The sequence below is a fragment of the Ascidia mentula genome, chromosome 4 (genome assembly GCF_947561715.1).
Source record: "Ascidia mentula chromosome 4, kaAscMent1.1, whole genome shotgun sequence".
Classification (NCBI taxonomy): Eukaryota; Metazoa; Chordata; class Ascidiacea; order Phlebobranchia; family Ascidiidae; genus Ascidia; species Ascidia mentula.
The window spans coordinates 5,340,246-5,355,723 of NC_138569.1; the positions used below are offsets into that span (position 1 = coordinate 5,340,246).

Genomic DNA, 15,478 nt, shown 5'->3' on the forward strand with positions numbered 1-15,478 from the left:
ACCTGTTTGCGGGTTTGGAAGATGAATCGCAAAAAGGCCACAATTTCTCACGCCTAACTACGGCGTCTAATGAACTCGAAAAGTTTTGGTTGAAAAACAAGGATGACTAAACAAACTCTCCCAGGCCTGCGCCTTTCAGCGAAGGTTCGGCTAAACTTTCGCGCCACTGTCACCGGGTCAGAAAATGCTATTTATAAAGTTTTCCAAGTGTCCACTTGTCAAGACCAACGGTAAACACGCTTCCATGTGTTGCTTCAAGACAAGCAACGAGGCAGGCTGGCTCTTGACAATTTCGAGCACTTTTCAGCAATTACCGATTATGATGTTTGCCAAAATAAACAAATGTGCAATGAGGGAGGATTTGTACACCTGTAGCTACACTGTACCAACCAGTTCAATTGACACATGCTCCTAACGAAGGGATTGCGGCTTTCTTTTGTCGTCATTGCCTTGTAAAGTTCACTGTACAGATCAACCAACCCGACCGGTTGTTACTTAAACCGGTTTGAACAGATTTCCAATTATTGGATGTAGTCCATTTGGTCGTCTATGAAAGATAACACGAACACGTGTAAAAATAAATCACAAATGCATTTAATTGCTAGAGAAAATGTCAAAAATGACCACAGGAATCAGCCTGTGCAGGTCGGTGACCGGCGGATCTGTCTTTACGAATCAATATATATTTGAATAAGACAGAAACTGAGGATGCCAATAGGCGAAATTAACATTCACTGGCGCTGATCGTCCTTTACACCTTTTGGAGTCTCAGAAATATAGTATGCATACATTTAATTGCAGTATGGGTTACGTTTGGCTACTCACGCAGACATTCCTTCGAAGCTTATTTAAATATTAGGTCTGTGTAATCAGCACCGATGTTCGATTTATGTCAAAACATGCATTTACCCCATAACGTGCTCATCAACTGCACAGTCTGCGCACGGTCTGTTTATTTACGCCCATCCGTTCCACGCTGTTAATAAACAAGCACTACGTCATATCAGCGTTTGACTGAAAACCAGATCGACTGAATACAGTTTGCTTGATGTAGATTTCGTGAATTTGCTGCAGCGTCACAGTACTGCGGCAAATTGAAGGAGCTCTTCAGGTAAATTATTAGTGAAGGAGCTCTTCAGTGAACAACAAATCGAGTTTCGAGCAGGTGGATACCAATATTTTACAAAAATCTCCACGAATCTTGTTTATGACATCATCAAGTCTGCAGACCTCCACGAATAATTTACCTAAAGCTATAGCAACGAACAAAATGTTACATTGCTTAAATGAGAAGACAGCTCCTACTTATGTAAGGTTTCCTTGAGTAATCAATCCGCAAATCACATGTTGAAAATCACTTCTAGATTTTTGGTCAATTATCTTTCAGCAGTTTAAAATGCTGAAGCACAAAAAAGAACTTATTTTGTTGTAGAAATCTTAGTTTGTAAAAGATTGAATGTTACGGATCATCGAGAAAACAGACACAGATCAGTGACCTCCACGTGTAAATATTATATTTTAGAGGATTGCGCATGTACAAGAGGTATGAACGACTGGTGTCAAAGCCTTACTTGTTGCAATCAACCTGTGTTGAGCAAAATTTCACCAGTCCGAAAGACGTAAAAAACTACCCAGCCTTTTGTAATAGCCGTGTATTCACGCGGTTCATGCAATGTGAAAAGACAGAAAACACGCTACACAGACCTACGCGACGATCATGCGTCACTACCGATGACGTCATAGTTTCGTAATTTTCATGCAAAATATGTATGAAGGTCCCGAGCCAGCGCGGGGGAAGGGGTTGGGGTTCCTTAGTACGGAACGAAAGGGCAATGTGGTGGAAAACGAAAGGAAAAAGTCTCAAATGTAAATATTCGAGAGGGAAAATATCATCGGCTGAAAACCTTTAACCGTGGACGTTGGAACAGCGTCGGTGAAACGGGAAAAAAAACAGCAAAATATTGTCGGGACAAAACGTAGAAAAGTTTCTGGAAAAAAACAGTGTGTGCGGCAACAGAAAAGGGAAAAGCTGGGAAAGAAGACAATAATGACGAAAAGTGAGCGACGGCGGTGAAAACGTCACTCGTTACAACAACAAAAAATTCGTAGCAAAAGCTGACGCATCACGTGATCGGCGTACAGCAAAAAAAAATCACAGTAACTACAGTCAACTTACACATACACAAAACGTACAATATTGACCCCATGTATTATAGTGACCCCGGCCCAGAATAGTTGGATCCGTACGAAAGACGACATCATAGCGTTGCTACGTCACTCTGACGTCACGCGCACTAGTGCGAGGAATGCAATCGAAGGATCTCACAGTAAAAGGCCTAAACGTTAGTTGTGGAGGGGGAGTTAAACTTTAATTTTTCTTGTCTAAGGGAAAAGTGGAATAAATAACAATAAAGTGACATCACAAAGGGGCCTTTGTCACTGGGCAAAAAAGGAACAATCCATAAGGTAACATATTCTGAGTAAGCATCGGCCCGCGGCGCACAACTAGAAAAATGTCCATTCCGTCAAAAGGTGGAAGGTCGAAAGAAGCTTTTGCGGGGTCAGTTGGTTACGTCATAAACACATCCATTCTCAGGTAACAGTATATAGAAGAAGAAGAAAGAAGGACATGTCGGTTAACTCCACCCGTTGTCCTTCACCATGTGGATGAGCTCGATGATGAACTTGCCTTCCTTGTATTTTTGACTCGTTTCGTACGCCCGCTCCTGCAAAGAAACAATATATGCACATTGTCATTTGGACAATATTGGCCGTGTTTTAAACGTTATAAGTTACATTCAGCAAAAAAAAACGAAATAACACGTATATATACGTTGCATTTCGTAATCATATAAAACATATATTGTAATCATCTAGTGGCAAATACTGCACAAGGCAAAGTTAACTGCTTCCAATTCCACTGAAACAAACACCGGGCAAAACAGTCTCAGTTTAAGGTAATAGCGTAAATTGCATTGAAGATGCCATTTTTAGTCAACAAATAGAGAAAATAAACATCCCGACTGTCGTTTTGTGAGAAGGTGTGTCCTACAAACCGATACCTTATACGACATACGCGCCATCCAAACTAACCGTAATTGCCAGGCACTGACGGAAGCGCCCCAGTCGGCTCCGAGTTTTAACACGTCGTCGCTTAACACGTAATTTCGGTCCGACAGGGTTGATTACAAGGTGCGGGTTCAGGCGCACGCAAATTGACACAGTATCCGCTGGTGTTGGAGGCGTCCGTCCCGCCCTTTCGTTACAAAATTGGGGGCAAAACGACTTAATAGCTGATCTAGCCGCTTACTTTCACGGGTAAAAATTAGGCGGACGCGCGCGAAAATAACCGGTGTGGTTGTGGTCATTATGCGCTTGAAACACCCCAAGGTTTTTTGAACTGTTTCCTCCAAAACCAAGCATTGCGAACCATCATTTCAGTAAGTTTAATGGGACTCGAAACATTACAAAGTGTTCGGCGACAATCACGGAAACGTTTGAAAAAAAAACTCAAGGTCAATTTATTATTTTAAATCTCAAAAATCGACTGGAATCCAAAACACAGCAACATCAGAAATAGCTAGAAAACCACCCCCATGAATAATAAATAAGCCTATATCGGTCGTTCTTCTGTTGGGCGGTATCGCCTGTCGTACCTCCAAACCGCCCAGTCAAGCAGATGAAAAACACATATCGATCGAAATTTCGCGGAATCAACGCTTTGGAAAGGTTGTGTTACGTGGTGACAAAAAACCATAGTCACACCAAGCTGCACTAATGAGACTTTTATAGGTCAAAACAGTGAACATCTGCATGCTCAAAGAATTCATATTATCAACACCATGCTTGCAAACGAAACAGTTTGAACAAGCAGACAACCTTGTTTGTTCAACCTGTAGCATGCAGACAGCAATAAGATTATACAGCAGACCAAGGTAATGTGACCCGGTCGTTCCGTCACATCACAATGGCCCATCACATTTCAGAATAATCTCATTACGAATCGAGGCGTTGACGAACTGAAAATAGGCGCATTGGCAAGTGACACAGAGTCGCCAACATCCATCATGATACAATGCGCCGAGCGAGAGATTAGTCCTGGCGAAAGTGTCCTGTCTGGTCGCTTCCCTCTACATAACCTCACTAGACTGCACGTGTATTAAAAGGTCAAAACACGGCCGCAATCTTCAATGCAAATTTTTTGACGAAATTCTCACAGCAAAATAAGTCAGAGGGCAATTTCAGCAAACAAAGCTTTTTTGACAGAATGAACTACTTTATGTGAAATATTGGGCTCATTTTCATTGCATTTACTTTCTCCACTGCACAAAAAAGTCAGTGCGAACACTCAGAAAATTTATATTCAAATACAAGACTAGTTCGCACCAACACACTTTGAAATCGCACATAAATACATGTTTTACATCAGCTTTTCAAAACAACCAGGTTACAACAGGAGTTTTTTGTGTTGACCAGGTTGCAGCAACAACACGTTTCATTTCAAACCCCTGCAGCAAGTTCATTTTGCACTTAATATTCATTCTGCGGTTCAGGTCTGGTCAAATATTGCCAAATCATTCCAATTGGTGTTTGATGTTGAGGGCAAGCTTTCCATAGGCTCTTGTGTGGGCCCTTGAAGTTAGCCGTGTTGGAAATAAGACCACCGCGACGAGACGCATTCCATACAGTTTCGCGTCGTATCCCAAACAATGGTAAGCGAGGTATTGGGTATCGTACAAGGAACCAAATGAAAAAAGGCGAGCTTAACTGAGTTTACTGTAAACCCGATCGTTTGTTTGCGAATATGTATGAGTCGGCACTTTTTTGGAAGCCCTACTCTGTCTATTTTTGTGCGACTGAGTCACTTTTACAACTCGATTCAAGCTACTTGCTGTTACAAAGTTAATAGTGGAGAATTTGTTTAAAAGCTTTTCTCTGGAAGAGAGTGTAGTGCACGAAAGCCTGTTTGATGCAAAAATACCGATAATACACCGTTTCATTGTGACGACACAAAAGCTAGTACGGAACTTCAGAAAGCGGACGAAAATAGATCGGGGCTTAAATGTGACAAGCTTGAATAGCGACACAACAGTTTCACGTGGTACAACAAAAACATTTTACCACAATTACATTCTAACAAAATTTTGTCGACTGGCGTGGAGTTGCAACATCGGTTTTTGCTTGATGTCATGGATGCCAAATTGCAGGTGAATTAATGCAAGGGTGAATAAAATAAACATCACTGTTACAGTAATGGTTGTTGGGTGATAGAAGTATACACAGTGCACAAGGCTCATCAAGATACATCTACGATCAACCCAGTGATTCACGAACGTTGACGTCACCCAATACAGGCCCAAAATAAAATCTAAATATGATGAATAAATGCGGAATAGACCCCGTGTCACCTCGCGGCCCAACGCTGGTAAAACGAAGCACAGCAACGCGGTGAGGGTTGCGTCACAACCGTTGTCAAGACAGGCTTGGCAACCGGTGGCAACAAGGCACGACTTTCCCAGCACTTTGCCCGTAAGGCGATCCGATTGACACCTGCCTCTGGTGCAGAGGGACGTGCTTCGGTCAAATCAAACCGTGTGATTTGAAATAGTGCCTTGTGTGTACACATGCTCAAAGCACTTGCGGACACGCTCCGCTGAGCTTGTCGGATAACCTTGAACTTGCTGTGTACGTTCAGTACGGTTTCAGAACAAGCTGTTTTACATCAAGAGGGAATAACGAATTGTACTGGGGTACTTATCATTTAGCTGAACGTTGGACAACGACAGTTCGTGGCTGCGGATCGATACAGTCACCACGGTTCAAACCAGTTCACAACGAAAGCTGTATCTTGGCTGGGCAAACAGCAGCTGAGAGTGATGCCACAGTAAAACTTGTAGCGAACTATGTTTAATTTAAATCACGTTTTTGGCTGAAGAGCTCCAGGTAATTACATCGGCAAAGAAACACTGGGTAACGCTAGAAAACATTGGTGCGAAGAGCACCTATTTTTAATACAACACTTTAAGTGTGCGAAAACCTTTATGTGCATATTCACGTATCGGCATTCACACAAAAACCGAACCACCACGTTGCTCGACACAGCATGACGGGTTCCGCTTTCTTCGATCACGACATCAGACAAAGATCGAACGACAATTCACGGTTTGAAGGGGAAACCTGTGACGTCACACCACCCGTGTTGTCTTTTTTAGGCAATTAAATCGCGTATTGTGCAGATGACAAAAAAGCCATTTTCCTTGCAAACAGTTGTTGGCAGTTTGGCCTTGACGTTTTGCAATAAGAAGCACGCACGTCAATTTTGCCGAGTTTACTTTTGCATTCATAGGCACCACATACGGAATATTGCTTTTCCTTGTCTTGGAAGAATTCAAAAAAAACTCTGCCAGGCCGTTTAACATAACACAACAATTTCAAAACGCCTTTAAATTAACCAAACACAGCAAGCAATTAAATCCCTCGCAGCAACTCCCAACCAACAAAAATATCTGTGCAACAACGCGTGGCAAATCCTCCAGGAAAACTAAACCGACTCAGGTTGTCACGACGACTCCACTCCACTGGCCCATGCGGTTGTGACGTCATAAAGAACGTTGTTAGACGTCGGGCGAGACTCGCGGAAGGAAGAGTCTGGCTCAACACGTGTAAGTGCCGTCTGAGCGTGAAGAGTTCGAACTCCGGGCACTAGCAGAGACCACGGGTGATAACGTTGCGTGGGTAGCACTTCTACAGTTAAGATAGACAGACGAGGTTCCGCAACAAGAACCAGGGTTTTGTGTTATGTTAATGAACATATCTGACTGTGTACATCCACTGGCATTGTCCGCAATATGAGAGATTCGACTCTGCCTTGTAAATTGGCGAGTATAAAGAGTAGGTCACCGATACAGAAGACTTGAAACAATGATTTAATCCAGTCCAAAATACAACTACTTCCGCATGATATCGGCAAGAAGCACTGCGTACGAATAAAACCACATCCCAGCGGTGATATATCAGTGGTGCTGGCAGGTGTAACTCAGCAAACCGTGAAAGCAATTCGAGGTGTTGAAGGAAACGTGGTCATCCCACGTGACGGAAAACAAAACCAACCGTAAACCAACACAACCACCCTCCATACATGTTTAATCACCCTGATGTCTCGCTGCTTCCCGTAAGGGCAAATCGAGTAAAACGACCTTAAAGACATGGGGTCACTTTACAAACAGGACCCATTTCCCTTGGGGTCCGATATAGACAGGGGTGTCGACCAAATGGGAGTGACTTACAACGGTTTGTGGTTTTCAAAGGCTACAAGCTATTGTGACGTAACAAAAGGTTAAAATTTAGGGACGATCGGGCGGCTACCCCGACAAACTTCAAACGGTTTCCAACCGTCGTATTTCTGATCAAGGGGAGTATGGGTGGTTTGAATCGATACAATGGGCAAGGATTGGTCCCAACACCCTAATTAAGGCGCCCAGCCCCCAAATTGAAAAGGGTAAAGGTTTCAATTTCCACTTGAAAAGATCATTCGGTTCACAGAACAAGGACCAACCACAATCAATGTGCAAGAGCGCAAAATCATTCAACTCGTATGAGGTTAAAAAGGCGAAAGGAAATCATGTGAGTGATCGGTCGCCCCGAACAGCATGACAACAGAAGGCTATGCGAAAAAACCCAGTAGAACGCGTGTGTGGTCGTCTGTTCAAAGGCCAGAAGTGCCTCCGCTTCACAGCACTACCTGTGCGATTTGTTTGCGTCTGATGGCGTGTTTGTGGCAGCACTCTGTTGGTCTGAACGATATCGGCAACACGAAATCGCTGTCTGCGGCTCACATCAGAGTGGGTCTCGTCGATAAGATATCGTAGAAAGGTTTCTCGGACACATAAGGCCGGTTGAAGTTGTGCTGATGCCTACTGCACCTATATGAGAATTTGCTAAAATTAGTTTCTCCGCAGTTGGAAAAGTAATTTTTAAAATAACGAATATTTTCTATTCGTCAGACACTCACAAATAGCCCCAAACAACAATAACCGAAGAAAAATATAAAGTTTCCAAAACTAAAAATGAACGATCCAATTTTCGGTCAACACGTGAGCAAGGAGTCCGAATCGCTGGAACGTTGCGGGAAAACCCATAGGTGCCGCAAACATATCGAATGGAAACTGGTGAAAACGAACCTCTTGTTGACCCACGGTTAACTCTGTTTCACAGCGCGTGAAACAAACGGGGGTGAAACATGGCACAGGTAGCTGACGTCAAACTGGAAACGGCTGCGGTTTTAACTGGGACTTCTCGTTAAGCGGCAACATCGCGCTGTTGTTTGCGTGATAGTGGTGGGTGCCAAACAAGCGTAAACTGGAACCTGGTCCTTTCCCAGATACCAGATTTCGCCCTTCGGCTATAATGCAGAACATGACCTTTTTCGTATATATTTTCACCGATTGAAGGTCTTGATATTTTTTGCATATAGTGGAAAAGAGCAAACGTCCTTTAACTAAACAATACAGATACCAAAGAACTGTATATTCCTTGATGGTGATTTAAAGTTGTCAGGGTTGGGTTGTACATTAGAAGTGCAGAGGTTCATAAACAAGACAGGGAGAACTGGTTATTTGAGTGTTAATCCTGTAGTTCCTCCTTATCGTCATAAGTCCTGCTTTTAATCTCTTGTGCCCGTTTCTCTTAAACTAAGTAACATAGATAAGATACAAGATTTCCTATGTGGCCTTGGCCTGACGTGCGACAAATATGCCATGTTATGCAGCTGGCATGGTTTAAGCCCTTTGGTGTACATATGACTGTTGATTAACATATCTAGTGTTCATGCACGAGGATGGAAGGACATGGAAACTTAAAGCTATAACGAAACAGCAACCTATCACCAATAAACAAATTAGGTGCACAGATACATACTTCTTATAGAAATGTCGACAAACCAACACTAAATGTACATAGATAGTGGGCAACAACGTCAACAGGACCTTGTTCCTCAATCGTCACAGGAGGCAAATGAGACAACCTACTTGTGTACCCATCCCAGTGTTATTTGAAGAGTGAAACCCAGCACAAACGTCATTCAATTTACGACCCTAAAGCGGATGAGTGCCATCGGCTAAGTTGTTGTTATGGTGGTTGCCGCAATAACACCACCAGATAGTGTTATTGCGCTGGGAATACAAACAAGACCTTCTGCACGTACTTTCGATACTCCCAATAACTCCAAACTGTTAATTAAAATGCTGCAACGGAATGCCACAGCAAACAAACAGCTTGGTTTGAAACAGTTTCACAACGATACGAATAAAACGACAAACAGGAATATTATATTAACGTTTAAGCAAAACGTTTTGTGGTTATGCAAAGCAGCTGTATATCTACTATGGCTTCATTGCGTTACTGCGGTCAAGGTCCCCTCAGAGACTAAGTTCGATTACAGCATGATTACGTCAGCTGACAACCAAGGCGGATGTCAGACCCAGAAGTAAAACTGCGGTTGGCAGTGCGTGCTCATATTTGGCAAGCTTGCTTCGGTTTGGAAACCGCGTGGTTGGCTTCGGGCTGTTGCAGAGAGAATAGTTCCCCAGCAAGAAGCCACACTTGTCTGTCTGGATTTGTCATTAGTCAGTAGGTTATTTCCTCCAATAAGATACGGATGAAAACACAACCCATACGGCCTTCGTTTCAAACTGTGATACTTGATGTTATGTTTTTTCAGTGTTGACCAATAAAGCAAGCAGCAAAACCTTTGCAATAAATGGCTACAGGCCAGACAACATCGCCCAAATGCAAAAATCATTGTCAACAACCAACACGAGTTGATCAGTAGTAATCAGCAATTGCGGTAAAATCACATGACGTTTGCACACACCATAAACACGTACGCCGTGATTTGGTAAGTCATCTCCGAAAGACTACAATACCCAGGAGGCGAAACAGGGAGCCGAATATGTCAAATAGCTTTTTCAACTTACGTATTTCCAACCAAGGGTGGTCTTGCAGCATTTGCAGAATATGTCACATACGGCGTGCATTCCAGTGAGCAACAATCGCTCTTCCGGTGTCCCGCTGTCCACATTCACCCTGGTAGAAGAAAACAAAGACACTAAATTAACTAGCGCTAGCAGAAAAAATACTTGGGTGAAAATATCAGGAACAACCTAGCTACGTCTATCGACCCCGGATACGAAGAGATCCACTTTTGTAGGCTTGTCAAACACCATATAATTACAGCCTCTTTGTTCAGTGACAAGCATACGTACAGGTTAAATTATTGATTTTTTTGCCCTGGCAGAGCAGGCGGAATATCGTATCGGAGAAAGCAACCTTAGCCAGCAGCGATGGTCGTCGATTTGAATTTTGAGAAATTGAACATATAATGTCGGTCGATAGGCATAATTAGACTAGAACCAAGCCTTTATGCGCTGCCAAAAACATGCCCCATCCACAGTTTTCAGGGAATATACGCGACAAACGCGTCATGTATACGTGTACCACTGTACATTAATCGATTGGTGGAAATTTAAGGACGCTTTGCAGTTATGCGGTTGTGTCGGGTTTTGAGATTTCCTGTCGTGAAACAGTTCACCGCTTTTAAAGAGTCAACTTTTTGATGAGTCAAAAAACGTGTTTTTCGAGATCGCATAGCAGGGTAAAAACACAGTGGGAGCACTACTTAAAACTTAACTGGCCATTCTGTAACACATTCCGAACTATAAAATCAAGCGTAATTTCAAAAACTGTCGGTGAACTTTCTATTCCACTCCACCGTCAACCGTCAGGCCACAAAGAAACGGCCCAACCAGCACTCAAAAGTAAGCGCGCCAAAAGCGATTTCTGCCACTCAAAGTCGCGGGCACTTGAGACAATAGCAGAAAAACGTGCGCCACTTCCGACGAGAGTTCTGGGTGCCAAGGCGATGGCATATATTAAGCGGACGTGACTGTACACGATTGCCAAAGGCTACGATACGCATGTGTTGGGTGCACGACTGTGTCTGGCAGCACTGCATGGAAAATACGACACACGGTGACCACTACTTTATGTTACACATCTGAGGCACAGTGCTGTGTGCTTTGTTCTCAAGCAATCTTGTAAGGTTGGTAGATTAGAAGACACACAATCGCAAAACCATAACAACAAAAATGTGTTTGCATTCAACAGTAAGTTTGCACATTTATGAGCAACTTGTTTACACAAACAAGCACACAATAAGTTAGTCACAGTATTGTGTGAACAAAACTGATTTCAATAAAATCAAGAGTTATGTTAAATAGTGGTAACTGCATGATGTTATCATTGTTGTGGCAGTTGTTGTAACAGGGCAAAGACTGCACCAGAAGTGTGATGCAGTGTAACCCATGCAGTTGCAATTTCCTGTTGTCAATACAGCGATGGCCATACACAACATACCAACTATAAGCAGACAAACATAGTGGGTTAAACCATACAAGCACAACTACTGGGACGTTTACACATCTTTTCATCCGTTATCTGTTTTTTATAGCAGCTTTATGCATGTCAAAAACAATACTTTGTACGAAATACCTCACACTTCTCATGTGGTAAACATGGGTCACAATGGTTTTTGTTTATTGGCAGAATTACAAAATAGGTAAACCATATTTCAAAAGTCCAAACCCTACAACATTTAGCCACCACTTGTATGACAGATTTTGCAAAACACAAGTAGAATATTGTTCAAAGGATTACAACTATGCACTGATCAATAAACAGGCTTAGTTAGTATCAGCAAAACAAATCTTTGGAATGAAAGATTGACATATAACAGTAATTAGGGAGCAGGTGGGTCTACAAGCTAGCAACCACATATATCTTTATAAATAGATAGCATGAGGGGGTAATGTGTTTCTTTATTATAATATGATGGTATGTTAATTAAAATTAGAACTACAATATTTAAAAAGGGGAAAAAAATAACAGTTAGTGCTTTATCATCAAATTATGCTGCCTTAATGAACCATTGCATATGACATCTTTTTTCAATTAGGACTTCTGAAATGAAATGTGTTGAGGGCCACAGCACGGAAACATGCCACGAAATGCTTAGTTAGTTATGCTACTCATAACCCAATAATAAAAAAAAATTCATAACTGTACAAACAATCACAGTAGTACATTAGCTGTGTGTGATTCAAACTTTTGGTGTTGTTAAGCCACAAAAAAGGTACTTACACATCATCAAACAGGTATGCTCTTCCTTGACTGCCTTGAAATGACTGAAAGAAAAAGAAAAACTTAAGATCGTACTGTAAAGTAGGTAGTGAATGTTAAAGAGTCACATAGCGTAAACAAAGAGTTGGAGACATGAAAAAGTTCAACGGTTTAAATTCCAGCGAATTCACAACAACATCAACAAAAGAAAAGGGTTGTAAGCAACTTTAGTGCTGCTCAGGGCATCAACAATGAACTATCAAATTACCTTGGAAATCAATGCTGCGTGCCCAGCTAAGTGTGCACGACAGTGAACACAGCTATATGTTCTTCGGTGGCAGTCGGGACTCAAATAGTCTTGAAACGTCTTCACCATATTTGCTGCAAACGTGACGCGCTATCGTATGCAAATGGACAGATGCAGCTTTTGGATTTTTTGTTCAGCAAACTCTTCAGACAAACCGTTTTGTTATCAACAAACTACTTTTTGCATCAGCAAATTACTAGTGTAACTACCTGCAGGTAAAAAGGCACTTAACTTTAAGGTAACTAATTGCAATAGCCTACCAATTGCGGGACGACAGGTTAAAAGTGCTGGTAACGTCTCACGATTTCCTGCATTGCACTGCAGTAAATTAGCAACACTACTGCACGATTAGGAAAAAAGCGTTGAACAATAATTTAACCTACAGACGTGCCTTGTGAAGAGATATTCGGACCAGCTGATAACGAGCGCAACAGTTCAGACAGCGCAACGCTGTGTCTTCAACCAAAGCACAAATAAAGTCGTTGCAGAGAACGTAGCCCGACAATAACACTCGAATGCGATAATCACGTGGACACGACGAGCAGTTCTTTGTACCCGCGCGCTCGCGCGTTCTCTTTTATATGTTGCTCAGGGTGCAGTGCTCTATGCGATCGAGAGCCACTCCTTCCATTTCTTTCATTCTCTTTTCTTACATACGCGATCAGCTGAAACGAAACGATTGGTCGATCCTCACTACTAGTTTGGGAGGCGTTTCTTTTATTTTCATCAGCTGTTTTCTTCGCACGCTTCGCCAACTCTCTCAGGCAACCGATATCAACACGGGCGAACTTGCTGGGCAAGTGCGGAAGCAGCACTTTGGGTTTATGCGCGATACAATTGCGCCACTGTTCATTATCGCGAACAGTTTTGTATGTCGCAATTTTTCTACGTAATTATCGCACAAAACACATAAACAGGCAGTTACGAGAGAGTGAGCGCCTGGCGTCAGCAAAAAATGTTTTATTCGCTTTAATTCTTCTTACTCTAACGTAGACTTCTTTTTCAATTAACACAAAGCAAAATGCAATTACTCTTACTGATGTAACTATATTAACCAATAGCTACTAAAAACACGTTTAGGTTACTGCATTTGACAATACTGAATTCATTTCAAAACGGTAGTCAGAGGAGACCCATGTACCATATTTCACTGGATTACATGAGAACCGCTCCTAGTTACCTGGCTATGTATATTTGAGGATGTTACCTACCCTATTCAAAACCAAGAGCTAACACACAAGTCACTCGGCCTACCATAGGCTCAAGGGTGCACGTACAGGTTTGGCAAATTTTACTGCATTTCCTCGTCGATGCGTATTTGCTCATGAGTTTTGTCTTCGTTTGGAAAAATAAAAGATATACCACAGAATATACACCAGAAACTACCAAAACACACCATTTTGGAAAAAAAAACACCCACAAACCAACATAAGATACAGTGCACACTGTCCACTTTCCCGTAGACCCACACGCAGCACACAGACTGTGCTAAACAAAGCCGCTTGGTGAACGCCACATGGCAAAGCACAGGAGAAAAAACGCAATCCAAAAAGCATAAACGGAATCAGGCGAACAAAGAGCAGGCTGTGTTTCCACATGGCCGTTGTTACGGCACAACGGGCTGGTGACGCAGGGCTGGCTGTGGTTCTTATTCGTTTTGTGACGCAAGACAAATATTGAATAGAAACGCATGGACTTATTCGAGGGACCCTAACTTAACATCCTAAAGAGTACATTATTTGCAAAAAAAAGATCAATGCGAACGTTGCAAAACATGTTCACTGGTTGTGTTCAATGCTAAAAAAGTAGGCATAACGAAAACGACAAACAACTCAAATAATACAATATCCTCGTACAACTCAAAATGTTTAGCGACAAGCACTTCAAAACCGCCGACCTCTACCACCAATTTTCATGATGATTGGGTATTACTTACCTGAATGTCAAATAACGTGGGATCTGTCGAATCGTCCAATGCGGGTCAAGTCAAGGTGTTAATAACCTTCATGAAGGTCAGGACATGACAATGAAGGCAAAATTTAGCGATAAGTAAGAGATCTCACCATTAGCGCTAAGGCATCCCAGCCAAATGAATTATTCAGAGCAATACACAACCCCATGACTTTATGACCTGTAAAGTCTCTTTTTCACTGAGGCACGTCATCCATATGGCGTATGAAAATGATTGCTCTTGCGCGCGGCAATCGATGGAATATTTAGCCGCTAGAAATCTAAACCAATACTAGTGCACTACGGTATTCGTTTTAATTGGCATATGTTTGAAAAGGTTTATAACCTTCAAAGCCATCTTGGACAGACATGCAAGAAAACAGGCCAGACCGGTCAGGCGTTACGCGGATTATTGTCACACCTAAATGGTCCTCCGCGGTAATAAATGCCCCGTATGAAGGCTGTTTCCGTTCTACCTAATGTGCGGTCAGTCCTCCTTTTGATGCGGTTGCCTGTCAGTAAGTCAACAATTACAGGCCTTTAGCGACCTTGCGGTCATTGGGTGTGTCCAAGTTGCACTGGAACACTTTATTGTCAACATAGTGCATTTGAATAAACCAGTGCTGGTTAGCCAGGTGTGACAGTTCTGTCTCTAGGGGGGTGCAGTTAGTCCTAAATCTTCAGATTTGTTTTTTCAAAAATATCAGATTAACCCTATCTCAAAACCACATGTGCCAAGGATCGTATGTGTCTATAACTGTAGGTGGTGATTCAAAGGATTATATCCACTCATGTGTTCTTTAATTTACTCATTAGTACCTCACCTGCGGTGTATGTGCGATTTTATCCGAAACAAAAAGATTTTGCACTATGTTTAGTGTATTACTAGATACGTGTGGTGCTTGAAACCGTCGAGAACATTTGTATTTTAAACAAATTGCTGTCAATGCGTTTTGATTTGCTGTCGCTCTCATGAAATGGATCATATTGTACTGGGTTTACTCGTTAACTCTACCTGGCGGAAGTATTTTCGCAAGCAGAAAGTGA

At 42.2% G+C, this 15,478-nt stretch overlaps 1 protein-coding gene across 1 annotated transcript; it reads right to left on the bottom strand.

Moving 5' to 3' along the window:
* Positions 1 to 1,642: 1,642 nt before the first annotated feature.
* LOC145897434 (protein yippee-like) lies at positions 1,643 to 12,686 on the bottom strand. The gene is made up of 4 exons (XM_082985727.1): positions 12,443 to 12,686; positions 12,196 to 12,239; positions 9,975 to 10,083; positions 1,643 to 2,726 (listed from the first exon to the last, which is right to left on the bottom strand). The coding sequence occupies exons 1-4, from the start codon at positions 12,548 to 12,550 to the stop codon at positions 2,637 to 2,639; spliced, it is 351 nt and encodes a 116-aa protein (XP_082841853.1). The 5' UTR covers positions 12,551 to 12,686; the 3' UTR covers positions 1,643 to 2,636.
* Positions 12,687 to 15,478: the final 2,792 nt, after the last annotated feature.